The 20,291-nt window shown below is 50.5% G+C and overlaps 1 protein-coding gene across 7 annotated transcripts in view; it reads right to left on the reverse strand.

Annotated features, from left to right (window-relative positions):
• Positions 1–2,191: 2,191 nt before the first annotated feature.
• The window catches only part of DCTN1 (dynactin 1), a 42,852-nt gene continuing 24,752 nt past the window's right edge, over positions 2,192–20,291 (reverse strand). For 2 of the 7 annotated variants that reach the window (XM_006872409.1, XM_006872408.1), the window contains 26 exons: positions 18,036–18,053; positions 16,645–16,665; positions 15,115–15,306; positions 14,560–14,757; positions 14,215–14,419; positions 14,057–14,135; positions 13,782–13,941; positions 13,567–13,671; positions 13,188–13,379; positions 12,990–13,106; positions 12,619–12,771; positions 11,934–12,094; positions 11,651–11,819; positions 11,322–11,390; positions 11,095–11,157; positions 10,841–10,990; positions 10,529–10,690; positions 10,305–10,436; positions 9,989–10,114; positions 9,718–9,860; positions 9,279–9,457; positions 4,244–4,377; positions 3,942–4,134; positions 3,623–3,702; positions 3,035–3,124; positions 2,516–2,653 (listed from right to left, as the gene is read on the reverse strand). In XM_006872409.1, coding sequence (XP_006872471.1) covers positions 2,516–2,653; positions 3,035–3,124; positions 3,623–3,702; positions 3,942–4,134; positions 4,244–4,377; positions 9,279–9,457; positions 9,718–9,860; positions 9,989–10,114; positions 10,305–10,436; positions 10,529–10,690; positions 10,841–10,990; positions 11,095–11,157; positions 11,322–11,390; positions 11,651–11,819; positions 11,934–12,094; positions 12,619–12,771; positions 12,990–13,106; positions 13,188–13,379; positions 13,567–13,671; positions 13,782–13,941; positions 14,057–14,135; positions 14,215–14,419; positions 14,560–14,757; positions 15,115–15,306; positions 16,645–16,665; positions 18,036–18,053 — 3,429 coding nt within the window. Of the gene's footprint in view, positions 2,654–3,034; positions 3,125–3,622; positions 3,703–3,941; positions 4,135–4,243; positions 4,378–9,278; positions 9,458–9,717; positions 9,861–9,988; positions 10,115–10,304; positions 10,437–10,528; positions 10,691–10,840; positions 10,991–11,094; positions 11,158–11,321; positions 11,391–11,650; positions 11,820–11,933; positions 12,095–12,618; positions 12,772–12,989; positions 13,107–13,187; positions 13,380–13,566; positions 13,672–13,781; positions 13,942–14,056; positions 14,136–14,214; positions 14,420–14,559; positions 14,758–15,114; positions 15,307–16,644; positions 16,666–18,035; positions 18,438–20,291 lie in introns of those variants that run through there. The other 5 variants (XM_006872412.1, XM_006872410.1, XM_006872413.1 and 2 more) reach the window with 4 other exon arrangements.

Genomic DNA, 20,291 nt, shown 5'->3' on the forward strand with positions numbered 1-20,291 from the left:
ACAGCCAGTAAATCTGCCATCTCCTGCTCACTATCAGGGTGGGAAATAGAGGGGCTTAGCACACTTGTGGAGCCCTGGTATGGCGCTGTAGAATAAGCACTAGATTGCTAAAAATAAGGCTGGCAGTTCAAATCCACCTGTTGCTCCCTGGAAACAGGGTTGCTATGAGTTGGAACTGACTCAACTGCATTTAACAACAAAAACATTATGCTATGGCTGACTATGTAGGGCTCAAAAGGCCAAGGTCTATTTGAGGAGAACAGGATCTTTAATGTCTGTAAATGTCCTCTCCACCTTTCAAATTCCTAGCTATTTCAGTCATTTCTACACTATGCCAAGTCTCTGAAAATGGACATATTGGCCTTAGTGTTAAGAGGGATGTGTTGATAACACCTCCAATAGGTCTTTTCCATTTGCTGAAAAGTGCTATAACTTGGACCAGTGGGTGTGGCTTGGATGAAGAAAGTTAAAGACCTGTTTCAGGTTATGTTCTAGAGAAGTGTTTACCTTCTTGTAGCTCCACCTAGTTGCTTTTACAGCATGGCTTTGTATTTGCCCCATTACTTAATCTAAAGTCCAAGGATTCAAAATTTTTAACCTGGTCTATGGAACAGAACAGTGTAAAAGCACTTAGCTTTTGTTTAGTACCCATGATGCTTTGCTACTTGGCTCCCTTCCACAGAGCTTTTTTTTTTTTTTAAATCCATGTAGCTCTTCTGTAGAAATCTGCTACTATAGCATTTATTAACTTAGAGAGCTTTAGCTGTTTGACAGATTTCTTAACGTGAAGGCTTTGACACCATCCACCCAAAATAGCTTAAATACCAACTGTTCACCCACCTTTGCTTTCCTTCCCGTTTGCTTAGACAATGCTGTGGAGATCACCTCTTCTCAGGTGAGTGGGCACCATCTAGTGGCAATTTGAGGAAGAAATGTGAGGATAAAATTTCTTCCCTTAGCACCAATGAGGCTGCCCACAGAAGGAAATCCTTATATATGGTTTCAAAACATATTCTCCCTCCTTGACTTCTGTCTCCCTATCTCTTGCTAACTTTGGGTCCCCATGTTTTTCATTGTACTCCCCTCCCCCCGATTCTAGACAGTTCTATTCTTGCAGGGTCATGGCAAGACATCTTTAAATTCTAATAGAAAACTCTCAAAGGAAATTCTGGATAACCATTAATGATTATGTTCTGAGAGCTTATAGCTTATGTACTTAATCCTCCTCCATAGTGCGTTCTGTGTTCACAAGTTGATGAAACTGTACTTGGGCAATCATGGTAATTTAGAATGTAGGGGGGCAGGAAGGAGATCTTAAACCTTCTCTGCCGAGCTCCAGGCCCAAGCGGATCCAACTGCCAACCAGGCATTCTCCCACGCCCCTCAGGCCCATGTTCCAAAAGACACTTGCTGTTTTCCCAAACATGAGCCCTTCTCCCGGGCTTCTGGAAAGACTGAGCTGGACGACACCCACAAGAAGCTGAGTCTGTCTAAAGAGGAAACAGATAAACTACCTATTCGAATGGAAACAGATACTTCGAGCTAAAAAGCAGTGCAGCAGGACATCGACTGAAGACAGCCTGCTGCTCAGAGCACTGTGCTTAATGCTGCCATGCTCTGTCTCACTGAGTCTTCATTCACAACAGCCTTGTGAGGTACCATTATTCCCGCTCTGCAGTGGAGAAAACAGGCCAGAAGAGGTTAGAAAGTTTAAAAGGCTCCACAAGTGAAACGAACTTGTAGCAGGGTTTAATAACAACTTGCACGTCTTCTATCCTTTCTCACGGTCTGCCACTTTGGTTTTCCTGCTTAGTAAAGTTCCTTCCGAAGGGACCCAGGTCTTGTGTGGAGATTCTGGCCTGTGCAGCAGGAAGTCAGTGGGGTGGTGCCTACACCATGTCCCTAGCTCCAGAAAGTGGACTGAAGAATAATGGTTGATTTGGGCAGCAGAAGCAAGGCTGACAGAGGTGACTGTTTCCAGCCCTCCTAACACCACAGAGGAACACAAGTGCGTATTCCTCAGGCTAGCTCTTTTCCGTGCTTAGAGGCACTTACTGCACGTGAATTTAAGGGGTGCAGCATTCTACTGGCCCCTACAGAGAAGGGCTCTCAAAATGTGACACAGCTGCAACTTCCTCAGCATCCCGTCCCCCGACTCCAGCCCAATCCCACTCCCAACACCATACAGCAAGCACTGAAGCAGCAGTTGCTTTAATCAAGAGGTGAAGTCCTCAATCAGGTGGACCTCACTCAGCCTTTGGTGGTGGGTCCTCAGTCTACCTCCCACATGCCCTGAGGCCCCTCAGGGAGGGAGCAGCTGAACAGCAAATTCTGGCAGAAGTCAGGGAATAGGGAGACCTGGGATGGGCGCACTGCCAGGACAGGTGAAGCTGAATGGGACAAAAGCAGCTTTACACACATGGCTCTACCTGGGGGCTGGCTGAGGTGGCTATGCATTGGGTAGAGCGGCACCAGAAGGGTTCAGGGGAGCAGGGGACAGCAGAAGCCGGAATGCCTAGGCGATGAGGCGGCCGTGCAGCCGGTGCAGCTGCTCCTGGGTCAGCACCAGTCGGTGTCGTTGTCCAAGGCCAGCTGCACACGAGAAGGTCACTTTTCCCACATAGACTGTATCGTCCTGCTGCTCCTCCTTGGCCTGCAGAGATGTGAGTGGGACAGGGACCCCAGGTCAGGGGCTCACTTGAGCACTAAGTCCAAGGCAGCCCTGGGAGACTGTGGCCTTGGGCTTCTAGGCTATGTGACCACATGTTCCAAATCAAAGCTGGGCACATAGTCTGACAAGAGAGTTTTGGGCCCCTCTTGGTGTCAAGTCATGGAAGATGTTGTTTAGATGTTAAAATATTGGCATTTCTAGAGGCACTGTACATGTTTTTAGTTATCTGCAAGTAAGATTTAGCCAGATAATACATAGCATACAGTTGTTGGACCCAAGCCCCCTCAAATTTGGGGGGAAGGAGCGGACACCCACATGAGCCCTCCAAACTGTTCCTTTGCCATTCCCCATGCATCCCCTTACCCTAAGGAAGGCTGAGGACGGGAAGGTGGCGAAGTCAGTGGGGACTGTGGCTCCAGGGCGCTGAGATACTGTCTCCTTGAAGACCTCATCCTGAGGAGAAGAGAGAACCAAGGGTTCATGAAGAGGAACCCCGACAGCTAGCACAATACGCTCCAGTTTCAAAGAGCATAAACGCCAGAGGAGTCCTCTCTATCCCTAGACTTTTGCTCTCACTTCCAACCCCAGTATCACCCCAACATCCCACCTCACTTTACAAACCTTCTAACCCTTTAAGGCCCAACTCAGACTATATGGCCTCTGGGAGGCTATCCTCCCACTGTCCCCACAGTGATCTCAGCTCTGACAGAAGCTGCAATCTATGCCACATACTCTACAATGACCCTATCTCATCTGGCTTTGTTGATGAAAACATGTCTTCTGTTTGCACGCAGACTGTGCTGGCACACCTCCTCCCTGATGTACCATCTAGCACAGGGCTGGGCTAGAGAACCCTGCAAGTGCCTGTAGAAGTAAAGATGCTGAGTGTTCCACCAGGAAATGTTACATGGCATGCTCTGTAGGGTAAGGAAGGGCAGTGTCTGAGCTAACCTTAAGCTTCTCGATGGTGTCACTCAGGGACTTCAGCTGAGCCACCTGTTCCAGGAGCTGGGCCGATGGGCTCTTGGTAGCTGTGGGGAGGGAAAGCTGGTGAGGCCCACCAAGGTCAAGGCAGGCAACTGAATGGGAGTAAGGGTCAAAAGTGCAGGTCCTAGGCCCTCTCAGAGTAGGCACTTAAGAGAATGGGTGAATCTAGCAAACTGAACACTTAGGCCATAGAACACTGTAGAAAGAGCTTCTATGGCATGGAGACTGCAGCTAGCAGAGGGGCAGGGCATGCTATTCATCTCTGAGGCTGACGCATCCCTACCAGGGCGGGTGTGAGTGATGTCCACCACGTGGGTGTGCGTGCTCAGCTGATTCAATGTCTCCAGCAGCTGGCTGGTCTTACGATACAGCGCTCCAGCTGCTACCTCACTGTCAGGGCCCTCGTGGGGTGGGAGGGGCACTTTTGCCACATGCAGAGGCGGTAAAGCTGCCAGGGATGCCTTCATCTGAGCTCCCTGTTACGGAGAATAAAGAGATGACGATAGAAGACCCCTGGCATCTGTTGTCAATAGGCAGCTATGCTCTGCCCCCACTCCCAACCCCTCCCGAGAGAGGCCCTCTTACCTTGAGGAGGCTGTTCTCATGCTGGAGCTGGGCGATGTGCAGCCGCATGGCAGAGATCTGCTGAAGCAGCAGTGGTGAATCCTTCACCAGCCCTGGGCCAGGTATGGACCCTGGAGCCTGCCCAGGGGCTCCTGCTGTAGGTGCCATTAACAAACGTCATCAGCCCCAGTGCAGAGGGAGAAAGGTAGGCCCCGTCTTTGCTCCCCTCCAATACTAAGCTCCTCCACCTCCAGTCCTGGTCACTCTCCAACCTGAGTCCCACCAGCCCTAGCAACCCCAGGCAGGATGGGTTGCTATCTTGCTGCTGTTCTTTTGAATTCGGGAAGCCCGTAGGAAAGCAGGGGAAGGGGAGAAAGGTGTTTGTTAGATGATGTGGGAGCAAGGGGAACACACCAGAGCAACCCTGAGCACCATCCACTGGAAAACCCTTTTCTTGATCATCATATTACCTTCTCTAGATAAAAAGACTTTCCTCTGCCCTCACCTTTATGGGAAGAACAGATACGGGTGAAAGATAGGAGACGGGTGAAGTCATGGGACATGGTGCACTGTGGGGAGAGAAGCAGCAGCCGCGTGTGTGCAGGAGACTGCTCCTGCCTCCACCCCCACGAAGGGCAGAGGCTCCAGAGATGCTGCGGTTTGCACGCACACACAGAGCTCAGCACCAGCAAAGCCTCAGAAGAGGATGCAGATGCATATCCTTGCCCTCGGGTTTCTCACTGCCTCCTTCTTGGTGGGAACTTCCAAATATTCAGAACCAGTATTTGTTTAGAGCCTGTACTAAAATAACACGATGATGTAATTCGGAAGGCTACTCTGAAGTACACAGAGCTGTCTAGGCCACAGAAGTCTAAAGCCAAGAAGGTACTCAGTCAAGAGGCATTGGTGATGGGGCTTTCATGAGAAAAAGAGCCCAGGTGAGGCTAGCTGAACAGGGGCTCAGAGACCATAAGGCTTTCATTCCAAGGCAATGAATTTGTCTTCTGGAGGTGGAAAAGGTAAATAAGAAACTCAACAGAATAAAAGCCAAACTATAGGTCAGATGAGAACCAAGTAGGCAGTGGCCACCTCCTTGGTCAAGAAATTGGGGAGACTGAGTCCCAAAGCCAGAAAAGATCCAGATAAAGAATCCTGACCACACGGGGCCCAGGCAAAGGTCAGAGCACCAGCCCCAGATAAAACAGGGAGAATTCTGCAGTAGAGAGAGGGTCAGAGTTCCCAGGCCCAGACTGAATAAGAGGATGGGAATAATGCCACAACACAAGGGAAGCCACAGGAACCCCATGGGAAAATGGAAAGGCCAAGAAGAGGCAGAGGAGGAGAACAAACAAGATGGCAGTAAGGAGCTCTACCAGCAAAAACACAGAATACCCAACCAAGCAGGCTCAAGGGATGGTCCCAGAACTCTGAACCACATATAAAGGAATATTTAGAAGGTTGGAAGGCTTACAGCTGGGGGAATTTGTGGCAGAAGCAAGAAATCCATTGCTTTCTAGTTTGGAATGCTCAGCTGCTCCAGGAGCTGCCATCTTGGGTGAGACCAAGTAGGGGAAGGATCAGAGCGGCTATGGATGCCTGGCAGAACCGTGGAGATAAAGGTTTGGACATTCTTTTCTTTTGGTATCTGTTCATTGGTCCCTTGCTGTCTGAGCACTGCCAGTCTGGTGACTATAGGGGTGCCTGAACTAGTGGACACCTCAGCCCACACACTCGGAGGGTTCTACTATGCATGCATACAGATCTCCTTGAAATTTAAAGACACAGTTTCCAATTAAAACCAAATGGCCACAGCTGGCCCTGAACTGTTTATAAGTAGAAAAAGGCCTGAACAGGGATTGTGGAGTGGGACAAGCAGACAAAAAAGGAAATAGGCCGAAAATTAAATTCTAAGTTACATCAAAACGACCAGCAGTGGCACCGTGAAATTTCTCAAGAAGAAGAGTAAAAAGGGAAGCCGATTTCCTGATCACATCTATCTGGAGGCAATCAGAAAGCATAAAAAATACCAAAATACATAGCCATCTAAGTATTAAGGCCACAGATAACCCCTGATGATGCCCAAAAAGCAGAAGCAGATGACCATATCTGCACATGTCCAGAAACGAGATAAAGTGACTGAGGCAAATGAGCTGGAAGGAGACCTACACTCCATACTGGAAGATGGGCAGGCTTTGGAAATGCCTGAGAAGGAATTCAGAAAAATGATTAAAAAATGTATCAAAACACTATACAATGGAGTTGAGAAAAATAAGAAAAAAGTCAGGAGAGTGTTACAGGAACAATCAAATAAGATAAATACAGCATTGGAAACAATTCAAAAAGAGGTCCAAATGATTAATAATAGAATATCAGAAATGGATAATACACTGAAAGGGCAAAAGAGTAGAACTGAAGAGACAGAAGCCAGAAATACTGAGCTAGAAGATAAATCTCTCAACACTACTAAGATAGAAGAACAAACACATAAAAGGATAAAAAAAATCTGAAGAAGGCCTAAGATTCATGTTGGGTAACATGAAGAGGAATAACTTAAGAATTATTGGCATTCCAGAACAGGAACAATCACACGAGTCCACAGAGGAGATAGTTGAAGAACTTCTGGAAGAAAATTTTCCTAACATCATGAAAATTGAAAAGCTAAGCATTCAAGAAGCTCAATGAACCCTAGGATGGATAGACCCTAGAAGATAATCACCAAGACATATAACAATCAAGCTCCCCAAAATCAAAGATAAGGACAGGATCTTGAAAGCAGTTATGGAAAAGAGAAGTATAACATACAAAGGCAAGCAAATCAGATTAAGCTCGGACTTCTCAACAGAACCCATGAGGCAAAAAGGCAATGGGGAGACATATATAAAACCCTGAAGGAAAAAAACTGCCACCCAAGAATCCTCTACCCAGCTGTCAATCAAATACGATGGTGTAATAAACACATCCCAGAATAAACAGAAGCTAAGGGATTTTGCCAAAGCCAACCCTGCTATGAAAAACATCCTAAAGGAAGTTCTGTGGACTGAGAACCAACAAGAACTACAGAATGACGTACGTGACAGCATCAACCTTAACTCAGTCGACAAATGGAAGAGTCAAGAAAAGAATAAAACGATAAGAACAGAGGATCTGGGAGGTCAGTCTATGATCAAAACAATTACAATGTGAAAAAAGGTAAACACAGAGGAATAGAGATCCAGGTGGTGAGAAGGTCAGGTAGATTACTGGATAAAATAGACTGTCTTAAATCGAGGGAAGAACTAATGGAATATAAGGTAACCACAATGGGGTTGGGGTGGGGGGTTTATTTTGGGTGTTGGGGAGGGCAATACAAGAAGTGGGAGGAGGAAGAAGAACAAGATAGATAGGGGAACACTGAGACAAGTTTGCATGGCCTAGTGGGATAGAGGTAAATAGTGATGGGTACTCAACCTTGGAATAACAGGGCTCTGGGATACAGGGATCTAGGTATAACTTGAAGAGGGGAAAATAATACTAAAATCCTTGACTGCCTTATGAATATTAGTTTTCCCTGCCTACTACTGTAAAATAGAGACTTGAGTAGGATAGAAAGGAATGCTGGGAAACATGATTAGAGAAAACTTGTAAGCCCGCCTTTAGCCTATAACTGATTAGAATACCTAAAAGGGGTTCTACAACTTGCCCAGTGAAATAGGCCTCATGTAAAGCCTTTACAGAGTATAGGACCTCAGGTGGAATCCTGAGTCCTATCCAGAATCTTCTGAGGTGAGACATTCCCACTAGAAAGGACAAGCAGACTTGAACAGCTACAGTGAATGAAGATACATCTTCATGACGAACCTGACCTATACGCAGAGTGGTTATTGTTGTTATGTGCCGTGGAGTCGGTTCCGACTCATAGCGACCCTTTACAGGGTTTCCGAGTCTGTAAATCTTTACGGGAACAGAAAGCCTTATCTTTCTCCCGCAGAACAGCTGGTAGTTTCAAACTGCTGACCTTGCAGTTCGCAGCCCGACTCAGAGTGGTAGTTACTCTAAATACCATCAGAGAGGGAAAGAGTCTTCACATCAAGTATCAATGCTATCCCCTCTGTGCACAGGGTAGATAGGGACGGGTAGCTTAGACACTGGCTTCCTAAAATGAGGGGGCAATAAAGGCACAAAGTGACTGGCTTATAAGGTTTCAAGAGGGTGTTTTAGTTTAAGAGTATGGGGGGGAAAGAAAGAGTCCCCACTGAATAGCTGTCATCTTGTCTAGATGGGTCTGGTGAAAAGAGATGGGAATAAGATTCGTAAGATTCAATAGTGAATAATTGTTATCATGACTAATTGTGACTGTCACAATTGTAAAGGTAGAAGTTTTGTAACAAAAAAAGGGGAGTGGTTAATCTTACAGTCCAGAAAACAGAGGACCCTAGGACCATCAAGAGAGGAACGCACAAGCAGAATGCAGGACCTTATCCAGAGAAGCAGCAGCACCAGAGATGGAGGCAGAGATGGGGGCATGGAAAGGGGAAGCGGCTGAGGACTCTAGATTCATGGACTAAGAAGAGAAGGACTAAGAGCTGGTGGCCAGGAGCAGACTTGCAGAATGTGCCCTTTGGAGATATAAATTATTATATATGCCCGAGTGGAGTTTTTTTTGTTTTGTTTTTAAAAAAAGCTAAAGTGGATAGAGAGAAATACTTTTAACTGATGCTACATGGAGGGAATTATAATCAATGTAATGAAACAACACATATGATTTGTTGAATGTAAAACTGTAAACTTTCACTCAACCCACAATTTAAAAAAAAAAAAAAACCTTAAGAAAAGAAAAAAAAAAGAAGAGGCAGAGGAAAAATCAAGAGCAGGGGTCATTCTGGTGGGCTCCCAAGAGAGGGAGTCCAGCTGCTGACCCTCTGGGATCTCTAACTAAGGTCACACTTGGTCATTGCTCTGAGCTTCTGGTCACAAGGACTGCATGTATCTCTGAAGAGAGTGAAATGTGGTCAAAGTTGACACAGAGCAAAACGGGTGAAGAGGGAGGAGGACCATTCACTTTCCTCTGGGTCGGTGCTACTGTACTCACCACCAGCAATGCCAGAGACAAGGGTAGCAATGCCTGAGGGAAGGGGCCCCCGAAGCCCCTCGATGGTATGCTTGGACTGGCTGGTAAGCCTCTGTTTTAGCTCTGCCTTCTCTGATTCCAATTGGTCAATGTCAGCCTGGAGAGCATCCATGGTCTCCTCAAACTCTCTGTGAGGAGAATTTGGGCTTGCTCAGTGTTCCCTTGCCATGTCCCCACCCTCATCCCCCTTTTTCAGAGGCCAGTCCTGGGAAGGGGGCAGGGGCTGCATAACCTTAAGTGGAAGGGACACCACAGGGTTGGTAGTGGAGCAGGACAACAAAGTCTGTGTCCCTGGGGTAGTCTCACTACGGGAGGGGCTAGGTAGGGGCTGGGTTAGGAGGCTGGATCAGAGAGGTTAGAGTGGCCTGGCCCATGGGATGGTGCTGACTTCTCTTTCTTCCGCAGCAGTGACTGAGCCTCATCCAGCCGAGTCTGGACTTTCTCAGTCCGCTCATCAGCATCTTTGGCAGCACTGTCCAGCTTCTTCTCCAGGAGGCTGAGCCGCACGTTGGCCTCACTCAGTTCCTCTCCCTGCAAGAAAGCAGACAGCTTCTGTACTCTCATATCCTTCCTACTGCCGCCAGGTCCCAACTCTCCCCTCCCTTCCAATCACATCCATCCCTTTCCATGATGCCCCACCACACCTCCCCTCCCCTCACCTTGATCTTGAGTGACTTCTTCAGCTCCTTGATAACCGTCTCTCGATCTTCGAGCTTCAAGCCCAGGCCTTCAGCATCTGTGATCTCGGCGCGAAGGGCAGCAGCCCGCAGCTCAACCGGGGGAGGCTGTGAGGCGGTGGGGAGAGGGTGGGGTTGGACAGAGGAGAACACACCGTGCTCTTTTCCAGAGAAAGCCGGTCACTGGGAAAATCTTTGGCTTGCCTCCAAGGCAGGACAGTGCTCTGGGATACTTTCCTCCTCCCTCCCAGCCCACCCACAACCAGCAGCAGCTCTGCCCCAAGGGCTCCCCACCAACCTTGCTGGGGGGCCGCTCTGCATCGTACTCTCCCTCCTGCATGGCTGTGGCCAGCTTGTTCATGGTACTGATTAGGATGTTGCATGACTGGCGCAGGCAGTCATAGGGGCTGCTGGACGGGGTCCCATAGATCTGTCAAGCCATGAGGAGCAGTGTGAGCCCCACACCGGCCACCTGACACCCTTCCCCCACCCCCCAACTTCTGTCCAGCCATCCAGGCCCACCTGTTCATTTGCTTTGAAAGCCAGCTCCTCCAGGGCAGCAACAGGCAGCCCCTCGTTCTCAGCCAGTGGGGCAATGAGCTGAGCGGCTGCAGCTGCCACTTCCTGCAGCACGGCCACCACCCATGTTAGGTGTTTCCTGCAGTCTAGGAGTGTGTCAGAGACCTGTGCGATAGCCCAGAGTCAGGAGAACCCCCTGGACTAGCACCACAGCTCCCACCGACTCCCAAACCATTCTTGCCCCCTGGCCAAATGAAGATCCTAACCCCCTCCTTCTATCCAGCTTCCCGCTCTTCCCCACACGCAGTCCTAAACCTGTGCTCCAAAGGCCAGAGCAGCTGGGATTCCAGGAGCATCTGTCCCCGGCATTCGCCTCCGGATCTTCTTACAGAACTGACGGATGTCACTGCACGATGTTTCCAGGTCCCGGAGCAGGAGGGCAATATCTGAAGCCTCCTGCCCACCCTACTCGGGGCATTGAAAATGGAGAGAGGACCAAGTCAGTATTACAGTCGAGGGTGATAAGCTGGGGGCAGGAAAGGTGAGACGCTCACTAGATGTGTTCTCACTTGCAAAAAGGCGCGCAGTCGTCCCACCTCCACACTCATGCAGTCCAGGGCACTCTGGGTAAACTGTGAGGATAGAAGCATGAGGTCATCAGCCCCTGCCCTCTGCTGACCCCATACCTAGTGGGTTTTTTGGCTTCCCTGATCTGGCCTCGGAGGGCTGCCCTGGTCTTGTGTGACACCTTTGGGGCCTGATCTCCATGGGGTGCTTAACCACTGGCCTGCTTCACCTTAATGTGGTCGGCCAGCTGCATGGTACAGTCCTCAGGTTGTTCCGCAAGGTGGATGCTATATAGATGCTGAGGAGGAAGACAAAGAAATGCGTGGCCGTTAGTCCTGGGAGACTGGAGTGTTATCCCCAAACTGTAGCATGAACCTCGTCTGCATGGGCATCCAGGGGTAGAAGAGAATCTGCAGCCCCATACAGTTATGTCACAGGCAAGTCCATCTAAGAGCAGAGCAGGCTGCAGGCAGCCAGTGTGGGGCACAGCCCTGAATTCACAACAACAGCTCCCTCCAGGAGCTCCCTCCTGCCCAGACCTGAATGCTCGCCCCAGACCTGGTAGTACTTGATGGCCTTGGTGAGAGGCTCCACGTTGACAGTTTCATCCAGTTGATCCTTGTGTAGCAGCTCAATGAGGAAATCCAAGGAGCGCTCGTGGGCACTCATCTCAGGGTACAGGGTGCCCACCTTCTTATATATATCCACACCACACTGAGAGAGTGCACTAAAGGCCAGAGAGGGTTCTGTAAGGCTGTGGTCAGTCTAGACCCAGGGCCCCCCAGGAAATCACAATTCCACTATTCCAGTCAATCTGGAGTGGGGATCTGGGGTCACTTACTGCTCGTAGCGGTGTAGTGTGCTCTGCAGCAGACTCAGTGAGTACACTAGCCCAGCAGCAAAGCTGAGCTGCTCCCCTGCAGCTCCTCGCAGCCCAGGCCGCTCTGAGCAGTTCTCACTAAGTTCAAACTTCTCCTGGGCCTGTTTCTGGATCAACTCTGCCTGTGGAAAGAAACACCAGGGACCTGGGACTCAGAGCAGAGGCATGTGGAACACAGACTCAGAAATACAGAACACAGAGCCTAACAACTGGCCAAGGGGACATAGTTCTTAGGTAGGAGTCAATGGTGTGACTGCTGGAGATTGTGAGGATTTAGGATGTGAGAATGAGAGAGTAGCGTGTTCAGTGGCACCAAGCTCTTTCCTGCCTTAAAGCTGCTGCTCCCGCTTTGCCTCCATCTAGAACGCGAGCACTGCTAACTCCGAGTTACCCGCAGAGTCTCAGCTCCAACCGTGTTCTTCAGTGACCCTCCCTCCTAATCCCAATTAGATCCCCAACTATGCTCCCTCAAACACACAATTTATGATATAAATTGAACTCACTGGTGACTCTGTGGGCTGTGTGTTTGACTTTCTAAATTCTTTGTGGGCAGTGGTGCTAGACCACTGCCTTCCATCAGCATCTGCAAAGCCTGGTTCACAGCAAGTTCAACAGACTTGTTGAGCTACTGATTGAGTGGCCATACCTTGCAAATGAGACGGGGCATGAGCAGCAGCACTAGGACACAGTCATGGTCTCCACCTGGCCGAAGGAAGCTATCGGGCATGAAGGCTGTTAGCAGGGACATGTGCCGGTTGGCCTGGGCCACCTCCATCTGCCTCAACTCCATCTCAATTGCCTGTTGGGTAGAGAGAGAGCAGGACAGCAGCGTGAAGAAAGACCTAGAACCACCAGGCTTTGCTCCTCCAAGCCTCTGGCTTCTGGGACAAGTCCCGACAGGAAGGAGCTTTTAAAACCACTACATAAAACACTCCCTCCCCATACAACCTGAAGCCCAGAACCCCATACCAGGTCAGTCCAAAGTCACACCCCCTCAGGTCCACCCTCTCCCCCAACCTTAGCATGGGCCTTAGTCTCGGCAAACTTGATTTTGAAATCAAAAGTCTCTGGAGGTGGCTGCTGTTGTCTTTCCACAGATGCTTCTTGCTGGTTTGTCAGTTCCCGATTCACATCCTGGGGGCAGGGACGAGCAGTGAGACGAAAGCCTGGGTATGAGGGAACCCTGGGGTGACCATGCACTGGGTGGGCAGGTACCTGTAGGTGGGCAGTCAGCTGGCGGTACTTCTTGATGGTTTGTTGATAGTCTGCAACTGTCTCCTGGGCTGCCTCCACACGTTTCTGGGCCTCACGCACCCGGGCACCTGCCATGTCCAGTTGTTCTCTCAACTCCAGTTCTGTCTCACGTGCGTTCTCCTGTAGCTCATCATTCATCTCATTCATCGCTTCCTGGGGAAAAAAGAAAAGCAGGGTCAGGGTAGCAGATCCAGATGGGTTCACTTATCTATCACACACCCTACTCAAACACCAGGGGTCATAGGTCAGTCTGTCTCTCAGCAGGTCCTTTTCAAACAGCTTCCTTTCAAACATCAGAAATCTAGACAGCCTCCACCAGGGTCTGAAGCTCTTCTCTTACCAAATCCCCCACGGTTTCCCTCAGCTCCCGCACTTTCTCTTCCAGATTGAGGTTCCGGTCTGTCAGCATCTCCACCATCTCTTCAGCACCCAGAGCAGCATCCACCTGCATTACAGGAAGGAAGAGACGAGGGCTGCTAGAAGGTGCCCAGAAAGAAGAGGCATCCAAGGAGAGCCACGCGAGGGACCTGTGGGCGAGGGCTGGGCTCCCTGCACCTGCTCCTTGAGCTCGTCAATGGTGCTATCTGCCTGGCTCAGCTCCTCCTGCAGACGTTCCCGTTGTTGCCTCACAACTTCCAGCTCTTGATTCTTCTTTTCCATGAGTTTCTGAAGCTTCACATGCTCCTGCTTCTCTGAGGAAGAAAGATCCCGCATCCTGTGGAGAAACAGCAGAGAGGGAAGGGGCAGAGTGTGTGTCGGAGTCACTGGGAGATGATGATGTGCTAATGCATTTGGAGACAAGGAGAGAAAGCAGTATAACAGGGCCCTACCTCACCAGGGCATCCTTTAGGCGGGCGTTCTGCTCCTCGAACTGCTTGAGCTGATAACTGGAGGCTGCACCATCTGAGCCTGGGGAAGACCATTAACACTTTCATCAGACATGGTCCTGACTCCACCATTTGGCCCCCAGCAGCTCTTAGTTCCTTACCCTTCTCTTCGATCTCAGCCTTGAGGATCTCCAAGTCAGTGGTCAGCTCGTCCACACGCTCCTTCAGGGCCTCCACCTCCTGCTGCAAGGACTCAGCCCGCTCCTCAGCCATCTCCTTGTCCAGAGTGGCCATCTCGATGGCGTCGGCAGTATCAGCCATCTCCTCCATGTACCGTTCCTTGGCCTCCAGCGCTTCCTTGGCTTCCTGGGAATGAGGGTATGTGCAAAGAGATGCCCATGCCACCCTTTCTCACAGCTGTTCCAGCTCCAGCTCTAGTCCAGTTTCTGGAACACTTCCCTGGGCCCCAAGCCTTGCCAATCACCCTACTTCATCCCAAGCCCCACCTTCCGTGCTTCCTTGAGGCGCCGTTGCAGGTCTGCCTGCTGCTCCTGCATTTTGCTCTTCCATTCCTGCACCTGCTCCAGCTGGATCTTGTGTTTCTCCAGCTCTTTTAGCTTTGCCTTGTCTTCTGCCCGTTTCAGGCGCAGGGTCTCCAGTTTCTCCTCCAAGTCCCGCACCTGGGCCCGCAGCCCCTCCTCCTCCTATGAAGGGAAGGTCCTCTGTCTGTACACAGCCAACCTCTCCTCCTCACCAAGGCTGAGCCAGAGCAGAGAGGGCAGGAAACGTATGCAAATGCCACCTTAGCCCCAGGGTCAAAAGCAAGTGGCATACAAACATCTGAGAGAAAACCATGGCACAAAATGAAGAGGCAAGTGTGGAAAAGGGTAAGAAAGGAAAAGGTAGCTCTGTCAGTGGCAGGACACCCACATGCAATGTTTCCACCCTTCCGAGTCCATGTTCTGAGTCTCCTCCAAACCCAGAAAATTCCTGAGATTCAGCCAGGGCTCAAAGGTCTCTTTGGGTATCAGCTGTCTCTTGTTCTCAACCTTAGTTCTTACCTTGGAGGGGGAAGGAAGTGGGGGTGCTGCTCCAGGAGAGGTGAGGGCTGGCGTGGGGATGATGGGTGCTGCCAATGGAGTCTGAGCTGGGGTGCTGGGCTCACTGCTGCTCAGCTCACCTGCAGATGCTGAGCCAGAGGGGCCCAGGGAGCTACTAGCCCCAGCCACCCCAGTGCTGGCTGGGCGGGTGGGCTATTCAGAGAAGGCAGAGGAGACAAGAATATGGGGATAGAGGTGGTAAAAGGGAGAAGAAAGAATTTAAGAATATGGCAAGGGGAGAAAACAGAATGGAAGAGGCAGAACGAGAGTATCAAAGCACAATGAGAACAGAGACACAGAGTCAAGGGGAGGGGGAAAATGACACAGTGTCAGAGTGAGATAGTGACAAAGGATGGGGAGGAAGGAGGGAGGCAGGAGAGAAAGAATGGTGGGGGAGACATAGATTACAAGGTTCTCCTCTTGGCACTGACCCCACATTTCTCCCAGCTCTGGCACTACCCCCTTACAGCAGAATCAGTCCCTTACTCCCCTTCCCAGAACTCCTCCCTGACCCACTTGTGATCATTCTAGCAATTTCTTCCTATTCCCAGTTATATCTTCTTGTGGGTCTGTGCTCTCCTCCCCAGAGGGAAAAAATGCCTCATTGTCATTCCCAGCAAAAAAAAAAGATCAAAGTTTTCTCTCCGGCTTTGGGGTGTGGGCAGGCTCTTCACCTCTGCTAGGCCCTCCCCTACTCTTTAGAAATTAATTCAATCTCCCTTATGCAGTCCATTTCAGGGGATCCCACCAGTAAAAAGGCCAAGGTAAAATTTACAGTCCCTATAAATTCTCTAGCCCTCCACTTTGAACATCCATTTCTCCTTCCCTTCCAAGGCTCAGATCTCCCCTTTCCCTACCCCTAGACAGATGGCTGTCAGAAGTGCCACCCGCAAGGTCAGTACAGACAACCCTTCTGTCATCTCCTTCCCCAAAGACAAAGGGGCTCTCATTGAGCAAAGTACTCCAAGCATTCTAGCAGCTAGAGCCCCATGGGGCTGAATGGGCAGCAGACAGCCCTGCTCAGTACTCTCTCTGGTTGTACTGAGTCCTGTAGCAATCCCGGAGGTGATGCCCAGACATATGTGCTATCCACAGACACCCTCTTCCACCCCACTTTTTACACAGTCACACTTAACTCCTCAGTCCCTGATATTTTACATTGCCAGTTCATCACTTCTCTTTCAACCCCTACCCCTAAAATGGCCAAAATTCCCTTCTTCAAGAAAGCTTGACTTGGCTAACCATAATTCCTTTCATCTCTCTTTTGCACTCAAGCTACTGGCTCAGACAACCTTCTAAGTGCCTGAAGTTATTTTCCCAGGAAGGGCCTGTGACTGCCTTCAGTGCCCCCACCCCACAAACCCCCTAGAACCCAGGCTACACAGTGACCAACTTTTACTGGATCAAACACATGCACACATGCATGCACATGCCTGAAATGCATGTGTCCATTCAGCAGGGGCTTGCACAAAGACCTATTTTTATCCTCACCTTGGGCCGCCGAGTTGTGGTCTGGAAAGGCAACAGGAGCCAGAGAAGGAGAGGTAATCAGGGAAAAAAGGTAATGGCAGAAAGACACACAGCAAAAGGGACAGCAATGAGAGCAGAAGTAACGACAGAAACAGGGCTACTATTAAGACACCCCTCCCACCACTCCATCCCATCTACCCCAAGTGAATCACCTTATTCCTAATCCAGGAACCCAGAACTCCAGTTTCCTTGGCTCCTGCTGCCACTTTACCCAACCCTTCCAGGACTCCCTCCTTCAGATACCCAGGAAGTCCCAGAAATCCCTATCTCCTAGACTGAGCCACAGGAGACCAGAGGCAGCAGTTGGTGGGAAAGGTCTCCAGAGAGCTGCCCTTCTGAGAATCAACCCTCACTCCAGCCCAGAGCCAGAGGTCTGCCCACACACCACTCCCAAGGACTATCCCAGTTCAACATCTTCCCTTCAAGTGCTCTACTTGTCAGAGGAATCCCTAGAAATCCCACAGTAAGAGTGACAGGAACCCAGAAAGGGAGATCAGGCCCAAAGGTGGACCACAGCTGCTGTCCTTCCCCTCACGTTCCCATCCCTAGGGCAGAGGGCTCAGGTGTCAGTACCATGAATACTGCATTAGGCAGAGCCCAGAGCTCAGCAAAGTAACCCCACCCAGCTGCATGAAAAGAGGTGGGGGTGGGGTGGGCAGCAGCACAGACAACCTACTACTCTAAGACACATCCAGAAACCACTCAGGTCATTGCAAGTGGTGAATGGATGGTGAACTCCAATTCCCAAATGGGGTTCTCACTCCCAGGGCTCCATTGCTCTGGCAAAGGCAAGATTCAGCTTGGACTCTGTTTCCAGGAGACACCAAGGCCAAGGAGATCTATTCCCACCCCTCCCACCCTGGGCTATGCCCTGGGAGCTTTGGGTCAGACCTACTCCTCTAGGGTCTCCATCTCACTCTGGTAGAGTCCCGTTGCCACAAACACTGGGGGGGAAGAGGGGGAGGAAGGCTGGGGACACAACCAAGAGTCATTCTTAGCAAAGGTCCAGTAAGGCAAGCCTGATAGGCACTGAGACCCCGGGACCTGCTTACCCAGGTTCCAACATAGCAAACAATCCCTGAGCCACTTTGTGGCAGAGGCTGCCTGCAGCCCAAACCTGTGAAGTCACTGGGTGCAGGCCCAAACAGGCTCACACGGGCAGGGCACAAATGCTTCCACCAGGGACCTAGTGGTGACCCAAACCTTTCCTTGTCCCCCACTCCTCCAGCCCTACCCTTGCCCCCAAAACCAGGTAGACAGATGAAGTCAATCAGCCCCCACCCCCACCCCAGCAGCTTGCTGCCACCATCGCCCTGGCAACCCGGCAGCAGGACCAGAGCAAGCAAGAGTACCTTTCGGGCTGTCGGTGCCTGTCTCATCATTGCAGAAAATCAAAGAAAGCAGTACGAGGAAAGAAAAGGAGGTACAGAGGAGGATGGACGAACACACGGAGGAAGGACAGACGAAGGGAGGGAGGGAAAGAGACCGAACAGAGGGAAAGGCGGCGAAGACAGGAGATTAGTGCATCAAATCCCAACAATGCAGCCTCAGCTTCCCGGCCCGACAAACGACTGCGGTTCCGAAGCAAAGGCCCCACAGGTGCGTAGCGGAGCATATAAGCTCCAGCAGGCACCAGAGAGGCTCCCCCGGCCCAGTTCGCCAGCTTAGGCTGATGGCAGCCTCAGTGGCCGCAGCACCAGCTCCACCTGACGTCATGCACCCACCCTCCTCTGCTCCATGGGGGTGGAGCCACTGATCCCCGGTCACCTAGCAACGGCCCAGAGGCTCTCCTGGCTCCTCCTCTTCCTCATGATTGGACGAAGCCCTGCTTAAGGACATGCCAGGCTCCTCCTACCCAAGAAAGGTTTTGGCTCCTCCTCCTCCACCCTCAGCCTCAAGAGCTTGCTCCAGAAACTGGGGCAAAAGCCTTCCCAGTAATGACACCATAAGGTCAGGGCAGGGTTGGGCAAGGACACAGGGCCTCACTGCTCCATCTCTGTCATCCTTGCACTCCCTCCTGACACAACTCCATCAGCTTCACTTCTGTCTCATACACCGTCGTTATGGTCTCATCAGGCACATATACCCAGAGCACCCCTCCAACAACTGGCATCAGCCCTGAGGTGGACACAGAATGACGAAGAAACCCTTGGGAACATTCTATCCATACAGCAAACTAATAACAGTGTTCTGCTCCTCTCTCCCACCTTCCCTGGTTGTAGACAGGTTATAGCCTATTCCAGAGGGCTTCCCAGCAAGGACTGGGCAGTGTGCAAAGTTATCTGGAATTCTCTTGGATTCTTGCTTGCATTTGCTTCTGGAGCTCACTCTCTATTCCACATGGGCTCAGTGATAACTCTATGAAAGAAGCAGTGAAGAGGGAGACAGGGAATGCAACTAACAGCTCCCACCCTGAATAAGGAAGGTGCTGTATCCCCAGCATGGACAGCCTAGGCTGAGGTTCACATTTCCCCAAGCAGCTGCCAAACCCCAGGATTTGAGCAGCGTTCAGGGCCCAAGCCAGGTCAGGTCAGGCTCCTCCATAGTTAGCAGCCGGGAGTTTCATGCTTGTCTTGATTCTGGGGACTAAAGTCAGATGAGTGCCCAAACCAGAAAGCAATAATCAAGAGAAGAAGCAAAGTTCCTATGCCCTTTGGGTGGGCCCAGCATCCTTTAAAGCATTACTCTCCTTCTTACATCCCCATTTTCACTCAGAGCCAGGAGCTCAAAGCAAGTATTACCAAAAGGTCACTTCATGGCAAGATTCCAAAGTGAGGACCCATCACCAAAAAGGAGTCCAAAAGATGCCTTCCTCTCCCCTCCCACTGCCCCAACCCAGTAGCTCTCCATGCTAAGACAGGCAGGCAACAAGATAATCACATTATGGTACAAACAGCACAGGGCATACAGGTCAGACAGGCCCATGCAGGTCAGGGACAGCTGAGGCCAAGGCCTAGAGCAGGATCTGGTGTGAGGAAATGATCAAGACAGTGACCTAAGAGTTTATAAGTGTGGGAGAGCGGGGGTGACACAGTTGAGCCCTTTCCCATGATTGCTGGTGGAGGACTGCAAGAGGTGAGAAGTGCGCTTCAGCCATACCACCAGAAAGGGAAGTGGGGAAAGACTAGTGGGGTCAAGTGGAGGTGGGCATTCACAGCAGCACCCACCCAGAGAAGACACCAAAGGAATCTCAAGCTTTTCAACTTGGGGACAGTTCTTTCTATGCTGTTCCCTGATCTCCAACCTCTTTACTTAATTATCTCAACTATTCTTTCCCCAACCCAAAAATGTCCTCAGTCTATCCTCCTACTGAATCCCAAGCTTAGATTCAGTGACAACCCACTGTCATCTAGGAAATGCTCTATTTCAGAAAGCAGTAAAAGCTGCTGTTGACCGACTCAAATATTGGGTCTCTGACTAGGCATCCTGGGGAAGGAGGTATTGTTTTTACTGAGTGCTACCTGGCTTGGACACTGAGCCTGATGTCCAGGTACCCCTCCAAAGGAACTCTGAAAACCAAGACCACTATTTCCTCTGGTCATTCCAGCCCCAAAGTCACACACACATGCATGCAGCAGCCCAAGGACATGCAGGACAGCTGGGGAGGG

Source organism: Chrysochloris asiatica, unplaced genomic scaffold, assembly GCF_000296735.1.
Source record: "Chrysochloris asiatica unplaced genomic scaffold, ChrAsi1.0 scaffold00197, whole genome shotgun sequence".
Taxonomy (NCBI): Eukaryota; Metazoa; Chordata; class Mammalia; order Afrosoricida; family Chrysochloridae; genus Chrysochloris; species Chrysochloris asiatica.